A 22,376-nucleotide genomic window follows, 5' to 3' on the forward strand; every position below is an offset into this window, starting at 1 on the left:
GGTTGTCACTGAAGTCCATGCTTTGTCGATCCACCCAAGGACTTGCTGGAAAGTTGCATGGCGCATCTTACCCGTTGCCGTGAAGCTGTGCTCTCCATCCACCATCCACAGGCGACGCAAGGCTGCCATAAAGCTCCGGTTCAGAGTGATGTTGAGTGGCTGGAGAACTTTGGTTAAGCCTCCAGGGATAATGGCAGTTATGGAGTTGCAAACTTTTATTCTATTTTTGAATTGTGGCGTTATGTGTGCTCGCATAATGTCCATCACAAGCAGGGCTTTGCCTGTTTTAAAGAAGCCATCAGGACGTAAGCCAAAGGTTCATCATTTCTTGATTCATCCACCCTTTCTCATTCACGGCCACGACAACTTTGGAGGGGAGGGATTCGTGTTTTGGCAAGGTTTTCCGTTTGAAAATGACCATCGGTGGCAGTCATTTAAATTCATCTCCTTGGCAAGTGCCCACCGTTGACAGGCCTCCTGGCAGCACGTTGTTCAAGCACCCATCTGTGGACTTGTTTCTCCAGCTCTGGCCATCGTGCTTTAAGCCCACGATTAGCTTTCTTTGTTTTTTTCTTTGCAGTAAGAGAAACCTCTGCTTTTCGCCAGTACCTCATAAGTTTCTCACTCACTCCAAACTTTCGTTCTGCTGCACGATTACTGTTTTTGGCTGCATATTTTACTACCTGCAGTTTGTAACATGCAGTATAAGATGTTCTTTTTTGGGGGCATTTTGTTTGTGTTCAGTCTTTCTCAGTTGTCTTTACTTTCAGGTAATTTGTGGTGCAGAGTGGTACAGGTGCAGCATATAGTTGTCACAAGCCTAGAGTGCCCTCATGCAGCTGTAGATGGTAATCCGTATACTGTGACCTCACCTGACTATAAGTCGCAGGACCAGCCAAACTATGAAAAAAAAGTGGGACTAGTCTGGGAAGTACGGTACACATAATCAGCATCTTGTAATGATCCACAAATAAATTAATTGTAAATTGTTTGGTGACATGACTGTCTAATGTAACCATATCATGTCAATCATTAATCTTTATTCTACAAGCTGGCATTTATACCATGATCAAAATAACATTTTTTCCTGTGTGATCACACGTCAGGTGGTTGAAAAACAAAAATGTGAATAAAAGCATTTTGTGTGATTTCAGGTAGGTTTATATGGATGTGCCTTCACCAAGTAGACTGACCAAAATACACCAATGATTGCCACGTGTCAGACACACTGACTCTTGGCACCAGAATGGCAGTACATCACTGGAGTGGCATCACCGTACCCTCTATAATACCATTCCCCACACTGTGGCATATGACAAACCACTAAGAAATGAAATAACCTCAGCCAGGAAATTAACACTTCACTGACACAAAAAGACAGCCCCACATATACAGTCACTGAGCTTTGTTTCTGCTCATTTCTGCTGTGACTAACCAGGCGGGCTGATGATCTCTTTAATCTGGGCATCTTTAATGCCTTCACACCAGCGCAGATCCAACAGCCGCAGGTAGGGCAGAGTGGGAGAGATCAGTGCTGACAGACAGGACCAGGACAGACCAGTCACCCTCAACTCCCTCAGACCTGGAGACATACACAGTGAAACAGAACAGAGAGAGGAGGTGTAATGAGACAGGAGGGGATTTGTGTGTGTGTGTGTTAGGGTGCCACCTTTCAGAAATGAAAATAAGGGACGCCCACCACAGATCCTCGGGGCCATGACCACCACAGGCCCGACTCCCGTGGGGTGGGGCGTCCGCAGCAGTGGTATGCTTTATTTTGTCCCACTCTTTTAGTAAAGGGGTGATCAATAAAGCAATTAGTCATACTTAAAGCTCAAAATGCTTTATTACCAATGAACACATTCTTTACTGTGCAACATTGTTGCATATAAAGTGCTGTTAATTAGCCTACATAAAGCCATAATTACATGCATCCCTATTTAACATACAATAAGGAAAATATATAACCATATGCACACAAGTTAGTAATTGCACAATCAATTAACCTAGTTAATGAGATACTGTATGATCTACCACATGGCAGTAGCACTAGCACCTAAAGGAGATCTGTTTGTGTGGAGTGTGCAACAATAAACTTTTAAAATATAAACGAAATAAACTGAGAACTTAATGTAACTTTTAAAGTGCATAACTGTTCTCGCTGTAGGGACTGTCTTTTGATATTTTTGACAGCACTAATGCAGTCAAAAATATCGCGTTAATGCAAATAAATTTTAACGGTGTCATTTTTTTTATTGCGAGTTTAACGCTCTTTGTGACCTAGTGAACTTGTAGTTTTTTATAAGCTGTGGCCACTGCTAGTAACGTTACGAAAACTACAGGATTCGATTGTAAACCGGAAACAAAAATAGGCATGCCCCACGCACATGTTTGGTCTAGTCTGCTCGCTAGCTGTAAAAGAGTAAGCGATCGGTTTGTGTGGATGTCAAGCGAAACAAGATTCTGAATGGAAAGTTTAGTTTAAAAAAAGTTGCCAGATGGGTCGACTGACAACACCAAAGTTATCTGTGTGTACTGTTGGTGTGAACGGAATTATCACTGCAGCACATCCAGTCTGAATTACCACTTGATGGCCAAACAGGCGGTGAATGAGAATTCTCCGCTGCCTCCTTGTCAAAACCAGGCGACAATGGATGGCTTTCGGCAGAGGCATATGGATACCGCAACAAGCTTACTGCAGCCATAGCCAAGTAATGTTCATTCTTTCTGGAGAGAAATAAGACGCTGATAAGCCTCTGGTGAATAAACAGAAGAGCGGTATAGTCTGACTGCTTGTATGTTCAAAGGAAACTTAAGAAATGAAAATTTAAGCCATGGTTTAACTGCACTAGGGCCTGAGTCCTAGTTTACAATGATATGCACTTTGATTTGTAACTTTTCTTGTATCACCCTGATTTGATCCCTTAGAAAAGGTTGTTGAAGTGGCTTTTTTGTAACCGAGTATTTATTTTTTTGTCTGACAGTGACAGTTTGACAGTGTTAATTTGTGTGAGATTTGATTCATTCAAATGTGAATGACTGCTCGAAGTGAGAATGTTAGTGTGAAATATAACACTACATGTTGTTGTTTTCAATAAAAAACATTTGCACAAAGCAAGCCTATCCACTTTTCCATGTTGATTGAGAGTATTAAAATGATAACTCAAGGGACATTTAGATAAAAATGTGCCATTAATTTGCAATTATTCTTGAGTTAACTATGACATTCATGAGATTAACTGCGATTAAATATTTTAATCGATTGACAGCACTAGTAGATATATTTAAAAAATAAACGTTTTCTTTTAACAATATTCATTTATTTATTTATTAACTGTTAATCCATTAGTATGATTTGTTCTTTAAATGGCAATTTATATTGGCTAATACTACTGTATATTAAATAAATGATCATTCATTCGACTTTAAAAACTCAACATCCTAAACAATCAATCAAACCACAATAGTCTACTAAAATAGGCTATGCCCATGCACTGACATATTCTGGCAAAAGCACAACCAGATAGGAAATTGAATCAATCATGACATAATGTCCCATACTGTATCAGTCTCAGGAGATGATTGTGGTATGAAGAACTGTGACACTGACGCTTGGGTCTTCTGCGTTCTTACGTGCCTGCAGTGTTGCTCTCCTGATGCATGCTGTCTGATGTCAGACAGCCCACCGTGTGTCACTGAAAACACTTGCAGACATATTTTACAATTTGCCTTGTAATCATCTCCACTTATGCTGTCCAGCCAAGGATATACCTCTTCCCACTCACGTCTGTACTTTTGCAAGCGTTTTTGCTTTTGAGGACGTGGTGGAGTATCGGGTGTAGTGGGCATTTTTAAAAGGCGCAGGTGTTGTGAGCAGCGCCGGTATGTGGTGTCTGTCTCAAGGCAACCGTGACAGCAACACACGCAGGCAGCGAGGCACAGACACATGACCGGAGTGGTGGTGGTGGTGGTGGTGGGGGGGGGCTGCGTAGATCCCGCCATGACAATTTTGCTGGCCTTAGTATTTCCTGTGTTTTATGTTGTTCATTTTTGTTAGATTTAGTGTTGATGTGTGTGTGACAGACGTGTATTGGACATTTATGAAAATACGGAACAAATCAGGTCCTGTATTCAATATGGGACGCAACATTTAATTGTCAATTAAAGAACGATTCTGTATTTTACGGGACGGGTGGCAACCCTAGTGTGTGTGTGTGTGTGTGTGCGTGTGTGTGTGTGTGTGTGTGTGAATGTTTGTACCTGGGAGCCTGGTAAGCAGACAGTTGAGTTGTCTCTTGGCCAGGAGGGTCCAGGACAGGTCCAGAGAGGCTGGCTGACGTTTGATGATGCCTGCCAGGGCCTGGTTAGTGAGTGGGCTGCATCGACTCACGTCCACGTGGCTCCACAAACGCTTGTCACAGCTCCTGCACAGGACAGTGATATATAATAAGCTGTGTCAGAGCTCTGTTTCTTGTTCACAAAAAAACCCCCCAAAAAACAAAAACAACAACAACAACAAAACCAAGGTCAACTCAAAGACTTAAACACATTCTTTAGGTTGAGGAGTGTTTTATTTGTAGTAAAAAAAAGAATGTGGCTTACCACTTGTACCAGGCCTTACAGACAGTCATGCAGGCCAGCAGCTCAGCTCTGTTCAGGTATCTGAACACAGACACCCAAACCTCCTTCTCCCCTCCTCTCTCATTGCCCACATCCTTAAAGGATGGCAGAGACAGCAGGGATGGAGGAGACAGCGAGGAGGGTGCAGCAGGAGTGACAGCTTCCTCCTCCTCTGAAGAAGACACAGAGCCATCTCTATTGCCTTTGCTGCCATGGCTACCCCGCAGACGTGGCCTATGAGATGTGGTGTTTAAGTTAATGATGTCACATGCCATCGATGTCGCATAAGACACTCATATTTGGATAAATTATTAGTCAACTGTCAAAAGGCATTAGCAAAACATACAGGTGAATCTCAATAAACCAATATTTTTTCAGTCACTTCAGAAAGTCAAAACTGTATAGATTTTAGACTCATTACATGTAAACTAAAATATTTCAAGCATTTGTTGGTTTTAATTTTGATAATTATGGCCTACAGCTCAGAAAGAAATAGAAAAAACATATATCAAAATATTAGAATATTCTATTTCAAGTTTGAGTAAATCACTATTTCTGCAGTATAAATACCCTGAATCTCTCAGTCAGGTTCAGTACACATTACAGCAATCACGGTGAAGACTGCTGACTTGACAGTCATTCACTGACTGAACTTTGTACAAGTTGTCGTTTGTTAGCTGATTTAGGTTAGTGTTCTACAGTAGTCAAGCCTAGATGAGACAAATGGACACTTGATCAGTCTAGTCTCAGTCAGGTATGTGCCGGCGATCTATGGTGTCAGAAGCTCTGGCAAGAACTGACATTTTTGTGCAGTTTTAACACACCTTTTTAAACAGCACTTTCAGTTCCTGGTTGTTTTATACTGTACATGTACAAAGCGTACAAAAAACTACATCTATCTGCTGGTCAGGCATGTCACAAGTGGATTTTGCTGCAAGAAAAACCCCTGCCTGTTTTTAGCAGTTAGAGTGCAAGCTAGCTTCAGCCACCCCCAACATCACCAACTGGGAGGACATCACAGCTAACCAATGTGCTTACCGGAGGTTGACTGGCCTCAGCTGTTTCTCTTTTCCAAGTGACCACCACCAGACCCTAATGATGCAGTGGATAAAGGATCTGACTGCTATTTCGAGCTGTCTTTGTGGTAACTACACTGGGTAATTTTGATGAGGCAATAAGATATTTTCCAGCCGAGTTTGTGGCAACTAAAGGGGTTGATACAATGGATTAAATGCGCTGACACTTCTTTGCGCCTGCCAAAGAGCACTGAGTGGAGCGGGTGACCGGCCCAAGACAGCGGTCCCGTGGCCCGTCAGTGCCGATAGGCAGTAGCGGTCGATGCGGCTTCTACTCTTTATATCTTTATGGTCTGGTCCTACAGGACCGGTCCATCCTTCAGGTCGAGTCCCCCTAGTGGCCTGGTGCACTTCCGTTTTGTGGAGTGAATTTGCAGCATTTGTTTCTTGCAGTTGTTTTGGGGTTGTGTGTGTTTTGATATTTGCAGCATTTTTCTTTCGCATTTGTTTTGTGTGTTTGTAAGTTTTTGCTTCTGCTTTGTTTCTGTGATTGTTTCATTTCTGCATTTTTCTCTTGCAGCGTTTTTCTGTTGCATTTGTTTTATGTGTTTGTGTGTTTTTGGCTTTGCATCATTCCTGCGTTTGCAGCATTTTGCCGTTTGCGGCACGTTTTCCCTTGTCGGCCACCGTAGGTTGACCCACACACTCTTGAATTTGACAGGGTGGCTAATGTTAGTGGTGTTTTACTTGCCAGGTAAAATTAAACAAACCTGGCTTGTAGATTGTGAGAGACTGACTGAGCTTGAAAAAAAGACTGAAATGCTGCATCAAATATGTGAGAACGCACAATTCATTGACTCTGTACCAGCTACCATACAAGGCGCCGATAGACAGACTTTTACGCACAGGATTACATCAACTGTAGAGAATCCCATTACAGATTTTGCTGACACACTGTCCTGGATGTGTCCTGATGCGACTGAATCAGCTGTTGAAGGTCCCAAACCAGCCTTGGTAAATGATGCTTCTTACAGGCACAGCACTGGGACTAGACCAAAAGCATCAACTTCAGCCAAGACTTGTTCTGAAGTCATCCACCGTGAAGGCAAATCCAGTAAGAAATCAAATAAGAGAGCACCAACCGTCACTCCACCACCCAAACTCTCCTCGCAAAACAAGTATGACCACTGTCTCTGAATGATGGAAGGTATCATAATACTAACTATGTTGAACCTAGTAAAACCAATCCCTACACTTGCATTAAGGGTGACGAAAACCCAAGACAAAAAAACAAGAACCCCTACTAGGCCAAGGGCCAGAACAAAATACTGTTAACCCCTCAACTGATAAGCCAGACACCATTCTGATTGGAGACTCCATAACCCAGCATGTAAGAATGGCAAAGACTGAAAATCTAACTATAATACATCTGTCAGGGAGCTAACAGAGCTGCTGCCAGTTATCTTCTCTACACATCCAACGTAGATGGTAATGCACTAACCAACTATAGGCCGGTAGGTCACACTCAGTCCAGAGAGCAAATGGCTAAAAAAAACCATAACCTTTTGCTATACAGAAGTTTTGCGGCCACCAATGGAGGCTAAAAACACGACTGAAACATCTATTCAGTATTACTTGGCTGACACAGGAAAAAAGCTAGATAGAACATGTGCTTGCCCAGACTTCATGCACTATAACTGTGTGACCCAAAAGGTGAAGTTCAATCAGCATTTATGAATCTGTTAATGGAGTCACCTAGACCCAAAACTTTGGGTTTCCAATGCCCCTCTACACAGACAGTTTGGATGGGAGCTGTTGATTTGTAATGACCACGCTTGCCGTGTTAGCAATACTAGCACTGCAGGAGGAGGTGGCTTCATGGTCAGACAGTGATGTAGAAAAAGAGGTGTCAATGACTAGATTTGTCGTAGGGTTCAATAGTACACATTGTTATTGGGGATGCTATTTGGGGACGGTTGCCAATGGGAGAGTTATCTGGAGTTGGAGAAGCTGGTACAGCGGCACCTTTTGGATGATGCTGTAATTTGTTCAGTCTTGAGAGCGCAAAGTGGGGAAACTGGGTCGTCATTGACCTCAGCCAGAGGGGTACAAGTGGTTGAAGACCTGGAAAGAGCTTTCTTCTCTATTGGATCAATTCTGGAAGCAAACACCACACCATCTATAAAAAAGCTGAAGATGAAAAGAGAATGGCTTCTACAACAAAGTAATGATCCTGAACACACCTCAATAGGACAGACCTGAGAAGACAAATGCACGCGAGACACCCCAAGGATCTCACATAAGTTGAAGCCTTTTGCAAGGAAGAATGGTTGAAAATCCCCCAAGCAAGAAGTGAAAGACTCTTAGTTGGCTACAAAAAAATATTTACAAGCTATGAAACTTGCCAAAGGGGGTGTTACTAAGTACTGACAATGGAGGGTACTTCTGGCCCTCTCCAGAGAGAGAGAGGCCACATTTTCCTTGATTTTGCTGTAAATTCAGGTCAGTAAAGGTCAGAGTACAGTGGCCAGTTCAGTGTTTTTGCATTGTCCAGGAGCCTTATTTCTGATTTTTTTTTTTTTTTTTTTAAATCAAACTAAATATCCAGATGTAAGGCCAAATTCTGTGGTACACTTGAAGTTGGGAATTATTTAGTGGGATAAGGTCAAAAGGATATCATCAGTATATATAAAATTTTATGTTGTTTTGTAAATCATTACTTCCTGAATATTTGGGTTTCGTTTGATTGCCACTGCTAAAGGCTCTATAGCCAGACTGAACAGGATACGAGACACTGGCTTCCTTCAGCATGCTTCTTGTTCATTTAAAGGGAGCAGACAAGAGACCATTTATTAGAACCAAGGCCGTAGGTACTTTATACATGAGTTTAATCCACACCAGTGGTAGTACCTTATTGCCCTACTCGAACACTGCGTTCCCAGAATGCAGGTCTACTTATGGTTCCTAAAGTCTCAAAAAGCAGAACAGGAGTCAGAGCATTTAGCTATCAAGCTCCTCTCCTGTGGAACCATCTTCCAGTCTTTGTCCGGGAGGCAGATACTGTCTCTACATTTAAGAGTAGGCTTAAAACTTTCCTTTTTGATAAAGCTTATAGTTAGGGCTGGCTCAGGCTTGTCTTGGACCAGCCCATAGTTATGCTGCTATAGGATTAGACTGTCGGGGGACATCCAAAGATACACCGAGCTCCTCTGTCCTTCTGTCCCTCTCCATCCGCATGCTTTCATGTCCTACCACGGCGTGTTACTAACTTAACTCCTTCCCCGGAGTCTCTGTGCTTTGTCGTCTTGCAGGTTCCCATGGACAGTGGCTGAATCTGGATTGTGGATTTCAGCTGCATCTCCTGCCTTGGCCCTGCCTGACATCCACTGCAACTGCTACTGCTGTTATTACATCCACAGTCACTGTTACTGTGACTGCATGTCTGTCTCTCTGTCTCTGTCTCTCTCTCTCTGACTGTATTTCTGTCTGTCTATCTGTCTGTCTGTCTCACTCTCCCTCTCTTGCTCTTCCTCTCTCACCCAACCGGTCGAGGCAGATGGCCGCCCACCCAGAGTCTGGTTCTGCTCGAGGTTTCTGCCTGTTAAAAGGAAGTTTTTCCTCGCCACTGTCGCCAAGTGCTTGCTCATGGGGGAATTGTTGGTTTCTTTGTAGATAAAAGAGCTTGGTCTGTACCAGCTCTATATGGAAAGTGTCCTGAGACAACTTCTGTTGTGATTTGGCGCTATACAAATTGAATTGAATTGAATTGAATTGAATTGAATTGAATTGAATTGAATTGAATTGAATTGAATTGAATTGAACTGAACCAGAAATCCATCCACCCATCCATTTTCTATGCCGCTTATCCCTTTCGGGGTCGCGGGGGGGCCGGAGCCTGTCTCGGCTGTCAACGGGGTACACCCTGGACCGGTCGCCAGTCAATCACAGGGCAACATATACAGACATACAACCATTCATACTCACACTCACACCTAGGGGCAATTTTACAGTCACCAATTAACCTAATGAGCATGTTTTTGGTCTGTGGGAGGAAGCCGGAGTGCCCGGAGAGAACCCACGCATGCATGGGAAGAACATGCAAACTTCACACAGAAAGGCCTGACCCGGGAATCGAACCGTCGACCTTCTTGCTGTGAGGCACGCGCACTACCTGCTGCGCCACCGTGCAGCCCCCACACCAGAATTTTTGATTCAAATCCAAATCTCCTCATTACTTCAAACATATATTCCCATTCAATTCTATCAAAGGCCTTTTTCGGCATTGAGAATAATACTGAATAGACATCCTCTGAAAAGGGTTTCGACCCTTAATGAAAGTCTGGTCTGCATACACAAAGGAACATCAAAACCTGAGAGAGCCAGTATCTTAGCTAATATTCTAGTATCCACTCCAAGAACACCTCTCTTTTTTTGGGTCAGCTCTGTACTATATTAAAAAAATAAATCAGTTTGATCCATCAGAAAATGTAAGAAGTCATAAGCAGTGTTGTACTCATTCTCTTCATTGGGTCTAAGAGGTTGAAGGGTCATGACTAGGGCAAGGGTATGAAAGGGCAATATAGCTTATATCTACACGTTCAGCTAAATGAGAAGGACTAGATCTAGAAACAAAAATAAAATCAAATGTGTGATGTTGACAGAGGAGAATGGGAGTTAAATACATATTGCCTTAAAAGTCGGTTACAATATCTCCATATGCCCAAAAGATCAAGCTCCTTATTGACATTTAATGGAGCCTTGACATCTTTAAATTGACTTGTCACAGTGGGAAGTCTGTCCATCACTAAGCATAATGTACAGGAAAAGTAACCACCTATTATAAAATTAGTGCAGTCCATATCACCTAGCTGACCAGGTAAGGATACGTATAAGGCCGTTCAAAATCCTGCTGTATACATTTAAGGCCATCCACAACCTCGCCCCCCCATATCTATGTGACCTCATCTCTATTGCCACCCCCTCTCGCTCCCTCAGATCTTCCTCCTCTCTCCACCTCTCTGTGCCCTCCGCCTGTCTCAGCACCATGGGGAGCAGAGCTTTCAGTTGCTCTGCTCCCCAACTTTGGAATTCACTGACACATGACATCAGAAACACCGATTCTCTACCCATCTTCAAATCCAGACTCAAAACTCATCTGTTCCAGACTGCTTTCTGTCTTTAATTTCACTTCTCCTTTTAGCTTGTTTTTAACTTGATATGTTTTTAATTATTGTGCTCTTATTTATTCTGTGTATTTTGCTTGTGTTTTTACCCACTCTTTAAAGTGTCCTTGAGTGTTTTGAAAGGCGCTTCTAAATAAAATGTATTATTATTATTATTATTATTATTATTATTATTATTATTATTATTATTATCTTGAGTATTAGGTGAATAGATATTTCCTCACAAAGTATTTTCACCATGTAGGAGCCTTTTAACTAGGATATATCTTCCTTCAGTGTCTTTACATCTCTAAAACAAAATAAAATCTAACCTTGCCCTGTTGTACTTTATCTTTGTAAAAAGTGCAGCTATAGGGGATCAAAAACAAATGGATATATACTTGCTTTACTGGATTAAATAAGGACAATCCCAGGTTTATCCAACACTGTAGGCAGACTGACAGAGAGCCATAATTCTGTTGAGCCATGTATTCCTTCAACTCTGAACAGTAATGACTTCATGAGCTTCTTTAATGATACAATTCTTACTATTAGAGACAGAATTCATCACCTCCTGAGTCAAAAGGTACTGATTTATCTTCAAACACAGAAACCATAGAAATTGTTATTAAACCTGGCTTAGTTTTACACTGTTTTTCACCTGTCGACCTTCACCAACTAATTTCAATAATTTCATCATCAAAATCCATCCATCCATCCATTTTCTATGCCGCTAATCCCTTTCGGGGTCGCGGGGGGGCCGGAGCCTATCTTGGCTGTCAATGGGCGGGAGGCGGGGTACACCCTGGACCGGTCGCCAGCCGATCACAGAGCACAAGCACACAACCATTCACACTGACACTCACACCTAGGGGCAATTTAGAGTCACCAATGAACATGAATGAATGAACATCAATGAACATGCACTAATGAGCATGTTTTTGGTCTGTGGGAGGAAGCCGGAGTACCCGGGGAGAACCCACGCATGCACGGGAAGAACATGCAAGCTTCACACAGAAAGGCCCGACCCGATAATCGAACCGGCGACCTTCTTGCTGTGGGGCACGCGCACTACCTGCTGCGCCACCGTGCCCATCATCAAAATCATCAACCTGTATTCTACACCCTATCCCAACTAAGCTGCTTAAAGAAGTTTTACCCTTAATTGGCTCTTCCTTTAAAGTAGCTGTAATAACTACAGGAACTGCACTAAGCTTGTTTAATCATACCTTTCAGATTGCTCTCAGTTTGTACACATTAATGATGACTGTGTTCACTAAAGTCAGCTACAGAGTTCTGTGCTTGTGTGCTTTGCTGTCTCGCAGTGGCTTGCCATTTCTTAATGGCAAAATGGCGCTGTGGATGACCACCTGGGTGCTACGCTCTCTGGTATTTGCACATACAATACACAGTTGGGAGGAAATGTTAAACATCGGTAAATCTACTGGTCAGACTTTTTCTCCACTTTTCATGAAACTGGGAAGCTTTTCTGAACTTTTTGGAGGAGCAGCAGCTCTGCATGGGATTTATAAGAGACACAGACGAGGAAAGCGAGCCGTGTGCTTGTTAAGGTGAGAGGGCAGGGATTTCGTACAGCACTCCCGTCTTTACATCTGGCCAATGTATGTGCTCTGACAAATAAGATGGACGAGCTCCTAAACACAACACACAAAACTTTTGCAGATCTGCGGCCATGTGCTTTATTGAAGCTGGGCTCAGTGAGCATACACCAGACATTGTGTTGCATCCATTCGTTGCATTGCATTCCATTCATTCTGCAGAGTCCCTTGCAATCTTTAGAAAAAGACTAAAGACCAAGCTCTTTACTGAACACCTTGTTCTCCTAAAAAAACACAACAAAACAAAACAAAAAAAACCTCTATCGACTCTACACACTTTTTGCACTACCTCATAGCATTGTCTTGTAGCACCTATGTCCAGTTGGACCAGAAAGTTGCATTAGGGTACTTATTCTTGTTGTTCTCTCCCGTCCAGAGCCTTTCTTGTGTTGTATGAAAAATCTCATATGTACGTCGCTTTGGATAAAAGCATCTGCCAAATGACAAAACTGAAATTGCATCTCCCTGGTGTTCACCTTTTCTGATTGAACCGTGTAACAGAGCTTTCGGGGAAAACCATGGGAGCCAGAATGAAGGTTCATATACGGATGCCTCAGTGTTGAATAAATCATGCAGCCCTCACCTATGGACCATATTGATAAACTGTACACCCTTTTATTCATCACAAGTGTTCTCATTTGTTCTGGTTGGTGTGTACACCCTACCTCAGGCCTGCCTTAGTGCGGCGTTACAACACCTGGTTGACCAGATTCTCAGGCATGAACTGCCAAAAATACAGACAGTACATTAAATGTCCCACAAGGCACAGTAATTGGCTTCAGTTCTGCATTTAACAAGACCATCCCAGAAATCCTCCACTCAAAACTCATCCAGCTCATTGTGCCAGCCTCCCCTCCACCTGTCAGTGGATAACAAGCTTCCTGACTGACAGGAAGCTGCAGGTGAGGTCACGTCCAGCAACCGGACCATCAGCACTGTGTGCTCTCTCCCCTGTTCTTCTTCCTTTACATCAATGACTGCATCCTGGGAGAGCAGTCTGTTAAAGTCCTGAAGTTTACAGGTGACTCAATGGTCATCGACATCATCTGAGACGGTAATGGGTTTGAGATGGGAGGTCGAACGGCTGGCCCTCTGGTGCAGTCAGAACAACCTAAAGCTGAACACACTCAAAACTGTTGAGAAGAAAGTGGACTTCAGGAGAAGCCCCTCAACACTGCCCCCGTCAGAATCCACTAGAATATTGTTTCCACTGTGGAAACCTTCACGTTTCTGGGATCCACCATCTCCCAGGACCAGACCTAGACATCAAACATAGCCTAAATCTTCAAGAAGGCACAACTGAGGATGTACTTCCTGCTTCAGCTTAGCACGATCAACCTAGCTCAACAGCTGCTGATCTAGTTCTACACATGAATAATCCAGTGTCTTCTGTGCATACTCATCATCATCTGGGTTGGGTCTGCCACCAAACAGGACAAGAACAGACTGCAACAAACTATAAGGACTGCTGAGAAAATCAGTGGTGCCAACCTGCCTTCTATTCAGGCGAAAAAGTTGTCTAGTCACAGGAAAGGTATAATATACACCCCAGGTGGCTTTTCACAGGTAGGAAAGATGTTAAGTGAAGTTTAGATCAATTTCTATGTCTGGTTGGCACATCACATGAACCCGTCATTTGCATTCTGCCAGGTTCATATTATGTAACAAATCAAAAATATCAGACATCTGAGGAGAGAGTGCAAGAGCACAGACACAACACTTTTAAGTGTGTGTTTATTAATCTGAAAGAATTAAACCCAACCAAGCTCAGTGCATGGTTGTTACACGCAAAAGAGGGGGAGCCTGAACTTTTCATGCCAGGGGCCACATAGGTAAAACGGTACATAGTTCTTGGCTACGCCTTTTCATTTAAGAGACTACCATAATGGGTTTGTTCTAAGCACCACTGGTTGCAGGTCCACACTCTGTAAAAACGTCATTTTACTTCCATGTCTGGAATCTCCTACATTTATTGTCCATTTTCAATTTTTTTGGTACTGTCATCATGTCTACTGTGCTACACTTGTCCAATCCAAATATGATATATCAGCTTGTATTTAATTTTTAAATGGTAAATGGACTGCATTTATATAGCACCTTTCTAGTTTACCAATCACTCAGCTTTATAACACCGCCACATTCACACCATGAGCTCAAACATACTGTATCTTGGCCTACCTGTACTGCAGTTTCTTGTTATTTATTAGGTGACATACTGTATACATCATGATACATCTGTACTAAGATTAACCAGTGAATTGCTTCTATTTTTTGTACTCTAAATTGGAGTAACACTGACATATTTATTCAAGCTCCCCATGTATCAAAAACATATCAACAGGGATAATAAAGACACAGAACTGGACATACTGAACCTGCCATTTCTGTGGAATGATACATCCCAAATAATATTTTTTCATTTTAATTTTCATGTTATGCAGCAGTCTGGCAATTACTATCATCTAGATCAGTGTTTCTCAACTGGTGGGTCACAACCCAGACCCGTTCTCAGTGGGTCACAGGCCTTTGCCTGGGCAAAAAAAAAAATGTTAAGACAATGTAGTGGAGTGTTGCTTTCATGTCAGGGTTTATCATTAAGGGGCGATGTTGAGTCCCGAAGCCAGACCAGTTGAGAACCTCTGGTCTAGAGCAGGGATTCTCAACTGCTGGGACCCATTTTCAGTGGGTTGAAATTAATCATGAGCTTTTATTTTGAAAAGGATTTTTATGCAGCGGAGTGCTGTCTTTTATCCTCAATTTGGGTCATGGCTTTTCATTAAGGGGTGATGGTGGGTCTTGGGTTGTTCTTTGGCTGCTTTGGTGTCAAAGTGAATATGCATGGCACTTACAGTCATGTTTTGTCTAAATAATCCATGGTGTCTCAAACTGCTCTAGGCTAAATTTTAAATAAAAATTTTATATCATGAGTAGTAATAGTAGTAGGTGACAGTAGTAGTAGTTGTGGACTAAACTGAATTTGATCTTTTGTTTAGCTCTACCTGCCAGGTCCTCTCGGGGTTACATTGTCAGCAGTTGTATCAGCGCTTCTGAGTCGTGAAGGTTTGGACAGAGCTGTCTTCCTCTGGATGAAACCCTGTTGACCACCAGCACCCACTGCAGCTGTCCTCGGACCCATAGCTGCTTCTAGCTTTGGAACTATGGAGCCTAAGCAGTGATAACATGTTTGTTGAAGTTAAACTCATTCATTTTTACTTTACAGTACAGTTATGTCAGCATATACTATACTTTAAGTTATTTTTATATTTAGATTTAAATTTATTACACTGTAAGGACTGGGATTTGAAGTCTTACCAGACTGTCTCTTGGCCTTCTGGGGGCGCTGAAGAGTGACAGTCAGATAGGAACCACTCAGCAGGTCATCATTCAGATCAGACACCAGGAGGACAGGGGGTTCTGGGTCTGAATCCCACCGCCCTTCCTCCTCCACTTCCTCCTCCTCCTCTTCATCTTCGAGTGTGTCCATCTCCTCTTCTTCAGGGTCAAACTCCTGCCCCTCACTGTCCTCATCTTCATCTTCATCAGTCCTGTGCCTCCTCTTACGCCGACAATGTCGTCGTTCTTTGCCTCTGTCTTCACTGTACTCCTCCTCCTCTTCTTCATCATCATCGTCGTCATCTGACTCCTCGGACTCATCTCCTCTTCGCTGCATCCTGGAACCTCCCCGCAGCCTTACCCCTCGTACCCTCCGTCCACTGTCCCTCATGCCCATCCCTCGCTTTAGCTTGAGGACAGAGGACGAGCCAGGAGTCATGAGCCCTCCTCTGCTTCCTCTGTGGGCCGAGCCTCCTCTAATTAGGCCTCTCCTGTTGGCACCAAATCCCCTTCTAGAAGAGTGTCCCCCTCCTCGGACATGGAGCACCATCTTTCTTCTCTGAGAGGCTGAGGAGATGGGTGGATGGGACAGACGATAAGGTCAGAATTAAGTGATCACAGCTTGATATCTGTATGTCAAACTTCTTTTTTTGAACAAAACATTCTTTTCTGATATGATTAATCAGTAACAAAATGAATATCAATAGGAGGCAGTGAGCAGTGAAAAGGTGCTTCAGGTTCACCTTTTATCTAGGGCTGGGCGATATGGCTGAAAACTGTATCACGATATAAGTGTTTTATATCGGTCGATATCAATAATTATTGATATTTTTTATGGCCTATTTAAAATAAGGACCAGGAGAAAAATACATAAAATTTGAACATTTTTATTTTAAACTATTATAATATATAATATATTATAATCCCCTCAGCTATCAAGGCAGAAAGGAAAGGAAATGTCAACATAACCAAGGAAAACACTCAAATAATAAATGTAAATTAAAGTGTAAAAATGTAAACAGAGAGAAACCCGAGAACTTTTTTTCTGCAGGTTTAGCGCAGGAAGTTTACACGCTGATTCACCTTCTAGTGAATAAATAGTTTTCAAATATTCGCAGTGTTTTGTAAACATGAGGAAACTGACGTAGACTTGACATCTGTAACATACAAAAAACAAACATGATAGACAGTACAATAAGATTGATTGAACTATAAAACCAGCCTAGACGTATGTACCTATGTTGCTCGGTTACCAGAGAGTGAGTGCCTTTGTTCATGCAACCAACCTTGCTTCGCAACTTCTGGTTTCTTCCGACGAAGGAAAAAAAAATTATTGAATGTTTTATCAAATGCATTTTTTATTGATTAAGATTAAGATTAAGATTAGTACTTTATTAATCACTGCACACACATGCTACAGGGAGGAGGAGACTGTACACACGCCATGCTTTATGTGAAATTATTTTTTCCGCGTTTGACCCATCCTCGGTCCGTCGTTCCTCCGCGGCAGACCAGGAGCGGTGGGCTGCCAGCTGCCAGCTGCCAGCCGATGCCGATGCCGGTGCCCGCGCCCGGGGACCCATCCTTCTTCGTCACCGTTGGTCAGGCGGTGATCTTCTTGCATGTTTTTAGGGGGGGTTATCTAAGGAGGAAACCCCGGGTGAACACGGGGAGAACATGCAAACTCCACACAGAAAGGCCCCCTTTTTCCTCAAGCAGCAGGCACTGAAGACAGTGTGGAGGACATGCCACCAGCACCCACAGCGGGATTCGAACCGGGGACCTTCTAGCTGTGAGGTGACAGTGTTACCACTTGTGCGACCGTGCTACCCAAATTACATGTCTATCGCGAGACATATCGTTATCGTTTTATCGCCCAGCCCTATTTTTATCACAAACAAACCTTCATCATCATCTTCACTGGCAGAGTCATCTCCATCACGGCTGTGTCTCTGTCGTCGGAAAATCTTAGCCATACGAGCATCAAGCAGGGAGGAAGATTTCCGCTTCTGGACATGCAAGGAGAGATGGAGGGAAGGACAGACACACAAAAGGAAGTTGTTAAAGACATTAAATGAATTAACAAAATTAACCAATTTAATTGACCTTAATTTAAAGCAAGAGTCCCCACAATAGATACTCACCACCGGAAGGCCTTCACCTTTGTCTCCTTTAGACTGCTAGAGGAAGAAAAAAAAAAAAAAAAAAAAAAATCAGAGCTCATGTTCTGACACTTTTGACTTGCACTAATAAAGTTTTTGAATGATGATAGTAGCTTTTGGACCAAAGCCATTATGTTGTGCTGATGTTCAGTATCTAATGCTGATTTCCAAACCCACAATAAACCAAAGGGAAAAAAGGTGGTTTGCCACAATCATGGAACACTATACACAGCTGAAAACCAGAGCAAAACACTTTTGATTGTGGCTAAATAAATCAGTGGCTCTCACACACACTTTTTACCCATCATTAATGATAAGGGAAGCAACTGTCATATTTTAAGTAACTTTGTCATCGGAATAAAAAGGGACCCTGAAACAAAAATAACTTTTTAGAGGGCAGTTTAGAAAAGTTGCACAGCTTGAGCATATAACAGAGCTACAGTGAAATAATGAGGAGAATATTCCAATAATTCCTGTTACTGATATTTCAACATGTTGTGTGGGACTAGTGCTGTCAAAAATATCGCGTTATTAAGGCAAATCAATTTTAACAGCGTCATTTTTTTTAATCGCACGATTAACGTTCTTTGTGACCTAGTGAACTTGTAGTTTTTTATAAGCTGTGGCCACTGCTAGTAACGTTACAAAAACTAAAGGATCCGATTGTAAACTGAAAACAAAACAACAGACATGCCCCACGCATGTTTTGGTCTTGCCTGCTTGCTAGCTGTGAAAGTGTAGGCGGATGTCAAGCACGAAATGCTGAAATGGATGCGAACAAGATTCTGAATAGAAAGTTTAGTTTCAAAAAGTTGCCAGATGGGTCGACTGACAAGACCAAAGTTTGGACAGAGGCATATGGATACCGCAACTAAAAACAAGCTTACTGCAGCCATAGCCAAATAATGTTCATTCTTTCTGGAGAGAAATAAGAGGCTGGGTTGATTAGCCTCTGGTGAATAAATAGAGGAGCAGTATAGTCTGACTGCTTGTATGTTCAGAGGAAACTTAAGAAAGGAAAGTTTAAACCATGGTTTAACTGCACTATAGGCTGAATCCTAGTTTACAATGATGTGCACTTTGTAACTTTATCTTGTATCACCCTGTTTTGATCCCTTAGAAATGGTTGTTGAAGGGGCTTTTTTGTAACCAAATATTTATTTTTTTGTCATCTGTTTATTGACAGTGTTAAAATGTGTGAAGTTTGATTCATTCAAATGTGAATGACTGCTCAAAGTGAGAATGTTTTCAATAAAAAAAAACATTTGCACAAAGCAAGCCTATCCACTTGTTGATAACAGTATTAAAATGATAATCAATGGGACATTTAGAATAAATAAAAATGTGCGATTAATTTGCGATTAGTCACGAGTTAACTATGACATTTATGTGATTAATCGCTATTAAATATTTTAATCGATTGACAGCCTATGTGGGACACAAAAATGGTGTGTCTTCAACATGTGAAACAAGCAATAGTGATGAGGTCAGTATTCAATTTGGGGGAATTTTTACTGAGGGACATTGCTTTGGTCAGAGGAAAGTCTCTAATGTCCATACTAAATATTTAGGACTCACTTCAGCTCAACAGTTGTGACCGAGGACCAGAAATCCTTCCAGAACTTTTTCTATTCTGCATTGGGAACAGCAGGTAAACAGAATGCAGGGCATGTGTTATACTGTGGCCACATGGCCAATGATGTGGATGCCCCAAGGTGTGGTCGTAATGCCCCTTCTACCACACAGCCAGTTTGGCATGCCCTGTCTTGAACTGGCCATTGTGCCCTTGGTAGAAAGTTGTGGATTTCCCCATTCAAAACTACATGTACAGCTACATACTTGACACTTATCTGTATACGGCACTCAGTAATATTCAATTTCCAGTGATATTAATAGGCATGTATCCTCTGTTAAAATCCAAAATCACACAGTACAACTCACTCTCAATAAGTCCATGGTTGATGATACATGGTGATTTAACAGTGATACGAGTGTGTTTATTTCAGATTGTATCTGATAAATTAACTAGTTCATATTTTAGTGAGAAATCTTAATTTTTGAAACAGTTCTCTCATTCCCACCATTACCTGCTACTAAAACAGAGGCTTGTTGGCAGTAGGAGACAAAATCTGTAAAGTTTGTACAGAAAGAGTTTTTTTTAATGGATTATATTGATGCTGAACTGAAAAGAATGACTGACATCTCATCTTGTCTTTCTAGATTAATGCTTTTCTGTGGATGCGAAAAACAAAAGTTAATATAGTTTCATTTGTTGAAGGGAGTTTGGTGCGGCACAGGGAGCTTCTGTTTACTTCAAATATGTATTTTCTTTTAACGTTTTGTCAACCCCACACTAACTGCTAAAGTATGATGAGGTGTTCAGACATTCATTGACTGCAGTTAGTTGTGGGTTTGATTAATGGTTTACAGTCTGATAATGTGTGTTTATATTGATGACTGATGGTGGATGATCAAGCAAAGTATCAGCTAACTGTACTCAGTTTCTAACGGCAGTACGCAGTCACTGGTTGTCATTTGTGCGTGTTTCTAAAACTACTACTACTATGTTATGACTCCAGTACAATATCTTCTTTTCCTGTTAGCTGCTGTGTGTTCACCGCGTATCTAACAAGAAGAGATTAGTCATCTCGCCTTGAGAAGTTTCTCAGTGTGCTAATGTTCAATGTGTTAAAAGTCATTTATGATCTCAGACTCAAATGCTAATAGTTCCATGGGTGCTGAAACTTGTTCTGATTAATCTTGATTGTTCTTAACCCCTTCATAAACTTTATTTTACTATTAAAATATAATGAACCATTTGTGAAATGACCAAAACAAACAAACAAACAGCATTTTGTGGCAAAGTCAAACATTCAGGGTACAGTCTAAATAAGCTCTATACTGTTTTCCAACACACTAACTCCTGATTGTTGATTGGCTAGAAAGTGAGTGAGACAGCCAGTTACTGCAATGATGGAAAAAAAACAAACAAACAAACAAACAAACAAAAAAAAAACATTGAACAGGAGGGACAAACAGTGCCATGAAGGCAGTTCATCCAGGGATTCAAGTTGAAATTTAAGTGAAGAGGATCACTGAACAACAATAGCTTCTCTTCCATCCTTTTTGACAACAAAAGAGAGACTTGTGTCCAGTAGTACTGCCAAATACAGGTGACGCATTTTCAAAAAGATACGGAAATCTTATTTAATGCAACCAGAAAAAAAAAATTCCCCTTAAGATCGGCCATGAGAAAAACCATTTAGAAAGTACAAAGAAGGGAAAACTGGACAGAAACCAAGCAGAGTTGAAGGGAGTTCCAAAATGAAGTCTGAGAGAGGAGGCGCTACTCTTGTATCTATGAAAACAGAATTTTAAATTTGAAAATCACGGTTTCACAAACAAGACTATTTTAATAGTAAAATTTACATCAAGAGTTGTGCCTGTTCTCTTAAAAAAGAGGGAAAGGTAAAAAGAGCTGGGTGCACGCGACAGACGGATGGATGTACGCAGAATAGGCGGCACCTCTCACCAGTCTCGAGCTGGTTGGCTGAGAAGGCAGAGGGGCCGCCACCAACAGAAGTGATGCTGAGGAGGAAGAGCAGCAAGGAAGAGGAGGAGGAGGAGGAGGAGGGAAGAAACCACAGCGGACCACCTCCCCATCCTGCTGGGAGCCCACAGGACCCCCTATGGTAGCAGAGGGCATGGGGCCCAGCCTGAGGACCAGGGGGCCGTGGGGACGGATGTGCTGTTGGTGGCCGACAGCCAACGATTCATCGCTGCCTGATGACTGACGAGGTTAAATTAAATTCAAAGAAAACAGAAAATAAAGCAACCAAAAAACAAAACATACAAAAAAATATGAAAACAGACAGGAGACACACAATACCCATTAACTTTGACACTGCAACCAAGTGTGTGTGAACGCCAGCTTAAAAGACTGAGTTCAACAGAGAGCGCAAGTGTTTGCAAAGAGACAAAGAAGTGTGTATACACCAGTGTATGCAATATATGTATTGTACATACAAGAAGAAGAAAACACTGAGACGTGTGTGTGTGTGTGTGTGTGTGTGTGTGTGTGTGTGTGTGTGTGTGTGTGTGTGTGTGTGCGCGCGTGCGTGCATGTGCGTGTGTATTAAAACATTATGTACCTCTGGGTCAGTGATTCCTTGGACACACTTTGGACACTCCCAACAACTGGGCAGGTCTTTATTTACCAGTCCTTCACCCTGAACCTGCAGAGTCAGTTGCAGACAAATTATTAGAAAAGGGACAGATGAAGCAGAGGAAGAAGAGCAGAGAGGAAACAAAAAGAGCAAAATGAAAATAAAATCAATTACATGTCATTGATACAGCACCAAATCATAACAGAAGTCATTTCAGGACACATTCTATCTTTATCTGGGGGGGGGGGATCCAGCACCTGGACTATCAGCACTTGAGCCCCCAGGAATGTGTTCTCTC

At 42.1% G+C, this 22,376-nt stretch overlaps 1 protein-coding gene across 6 annotated transcripts in view; it reads right to left on the reverse strand.

The window, feature by feature from the left end:
- Positions 1-22,376, reverse strand: part of kdm2aa (lysine (K)-specific demethylase 2Aa) — a 47,652-nt gene that overhangs the window by 2,691 nt on the left and 22,585 nt on the right. For 4 of the 6 annotated variants that reach the window (XM_070987381.1, XM_070987372.1, XM_070987364.1 and 1 more), the window contains exons 16-24: positions 22,064-22,147; positions 21,445-21,702; positions 17,895-17,930; positions 17,654-17,759; positions 15,730-16,317; positions 15,417-15,582; positions 4,603-4,854; positions 4,261-4,424; positions 1,436-1,582 (exon numbers count right to left, since the gene is read on the reverse strand). In XM_070987381.1, the coding sequence (XP_070843482.1) occupies positions 1,436-1,582; positions 4,261-4,424; positions 4,603-4,854; positions 15,417-15,582; positions 15,730-16,317; positions 17,654-17,759; positions 17,895-17,930; positions 21,445-21,702; positions 22,064-22,147 (1,801 nt within the window). The remainder of the gene's footprint in view (positions 1-1,435; positions 1,583-4,260; positions 4,425-4,602; positions 4,855-15,416; positions 15,583-15,729; positions 16,318-17,653; positions 17,760-17,894; positions 17,931-21,444; positions 21,703-22,063; positions 22,148-22,376) is intronic. The other 2 variants (XM_070987396.1, XM_070987388.1) reach the window with 1 other exon arrangement.

The sequence above is a fragment of the Chaetodon trifascialis genome, chromosome 2 (genome assembly GCF_039877785.1).
Source record: "Chaetodon trifascialis isolate fChaTrf1 chromosome 2, fChaTrf1.hap1, whole genome shotgun sequence".
Lineage (NCBI taxonomy): Eukaryota > Metazoa > Chordata > Actinopteri > Chaetodontiformes > Chaetodontidae > Chaetodon > Chaetodon trifascialis.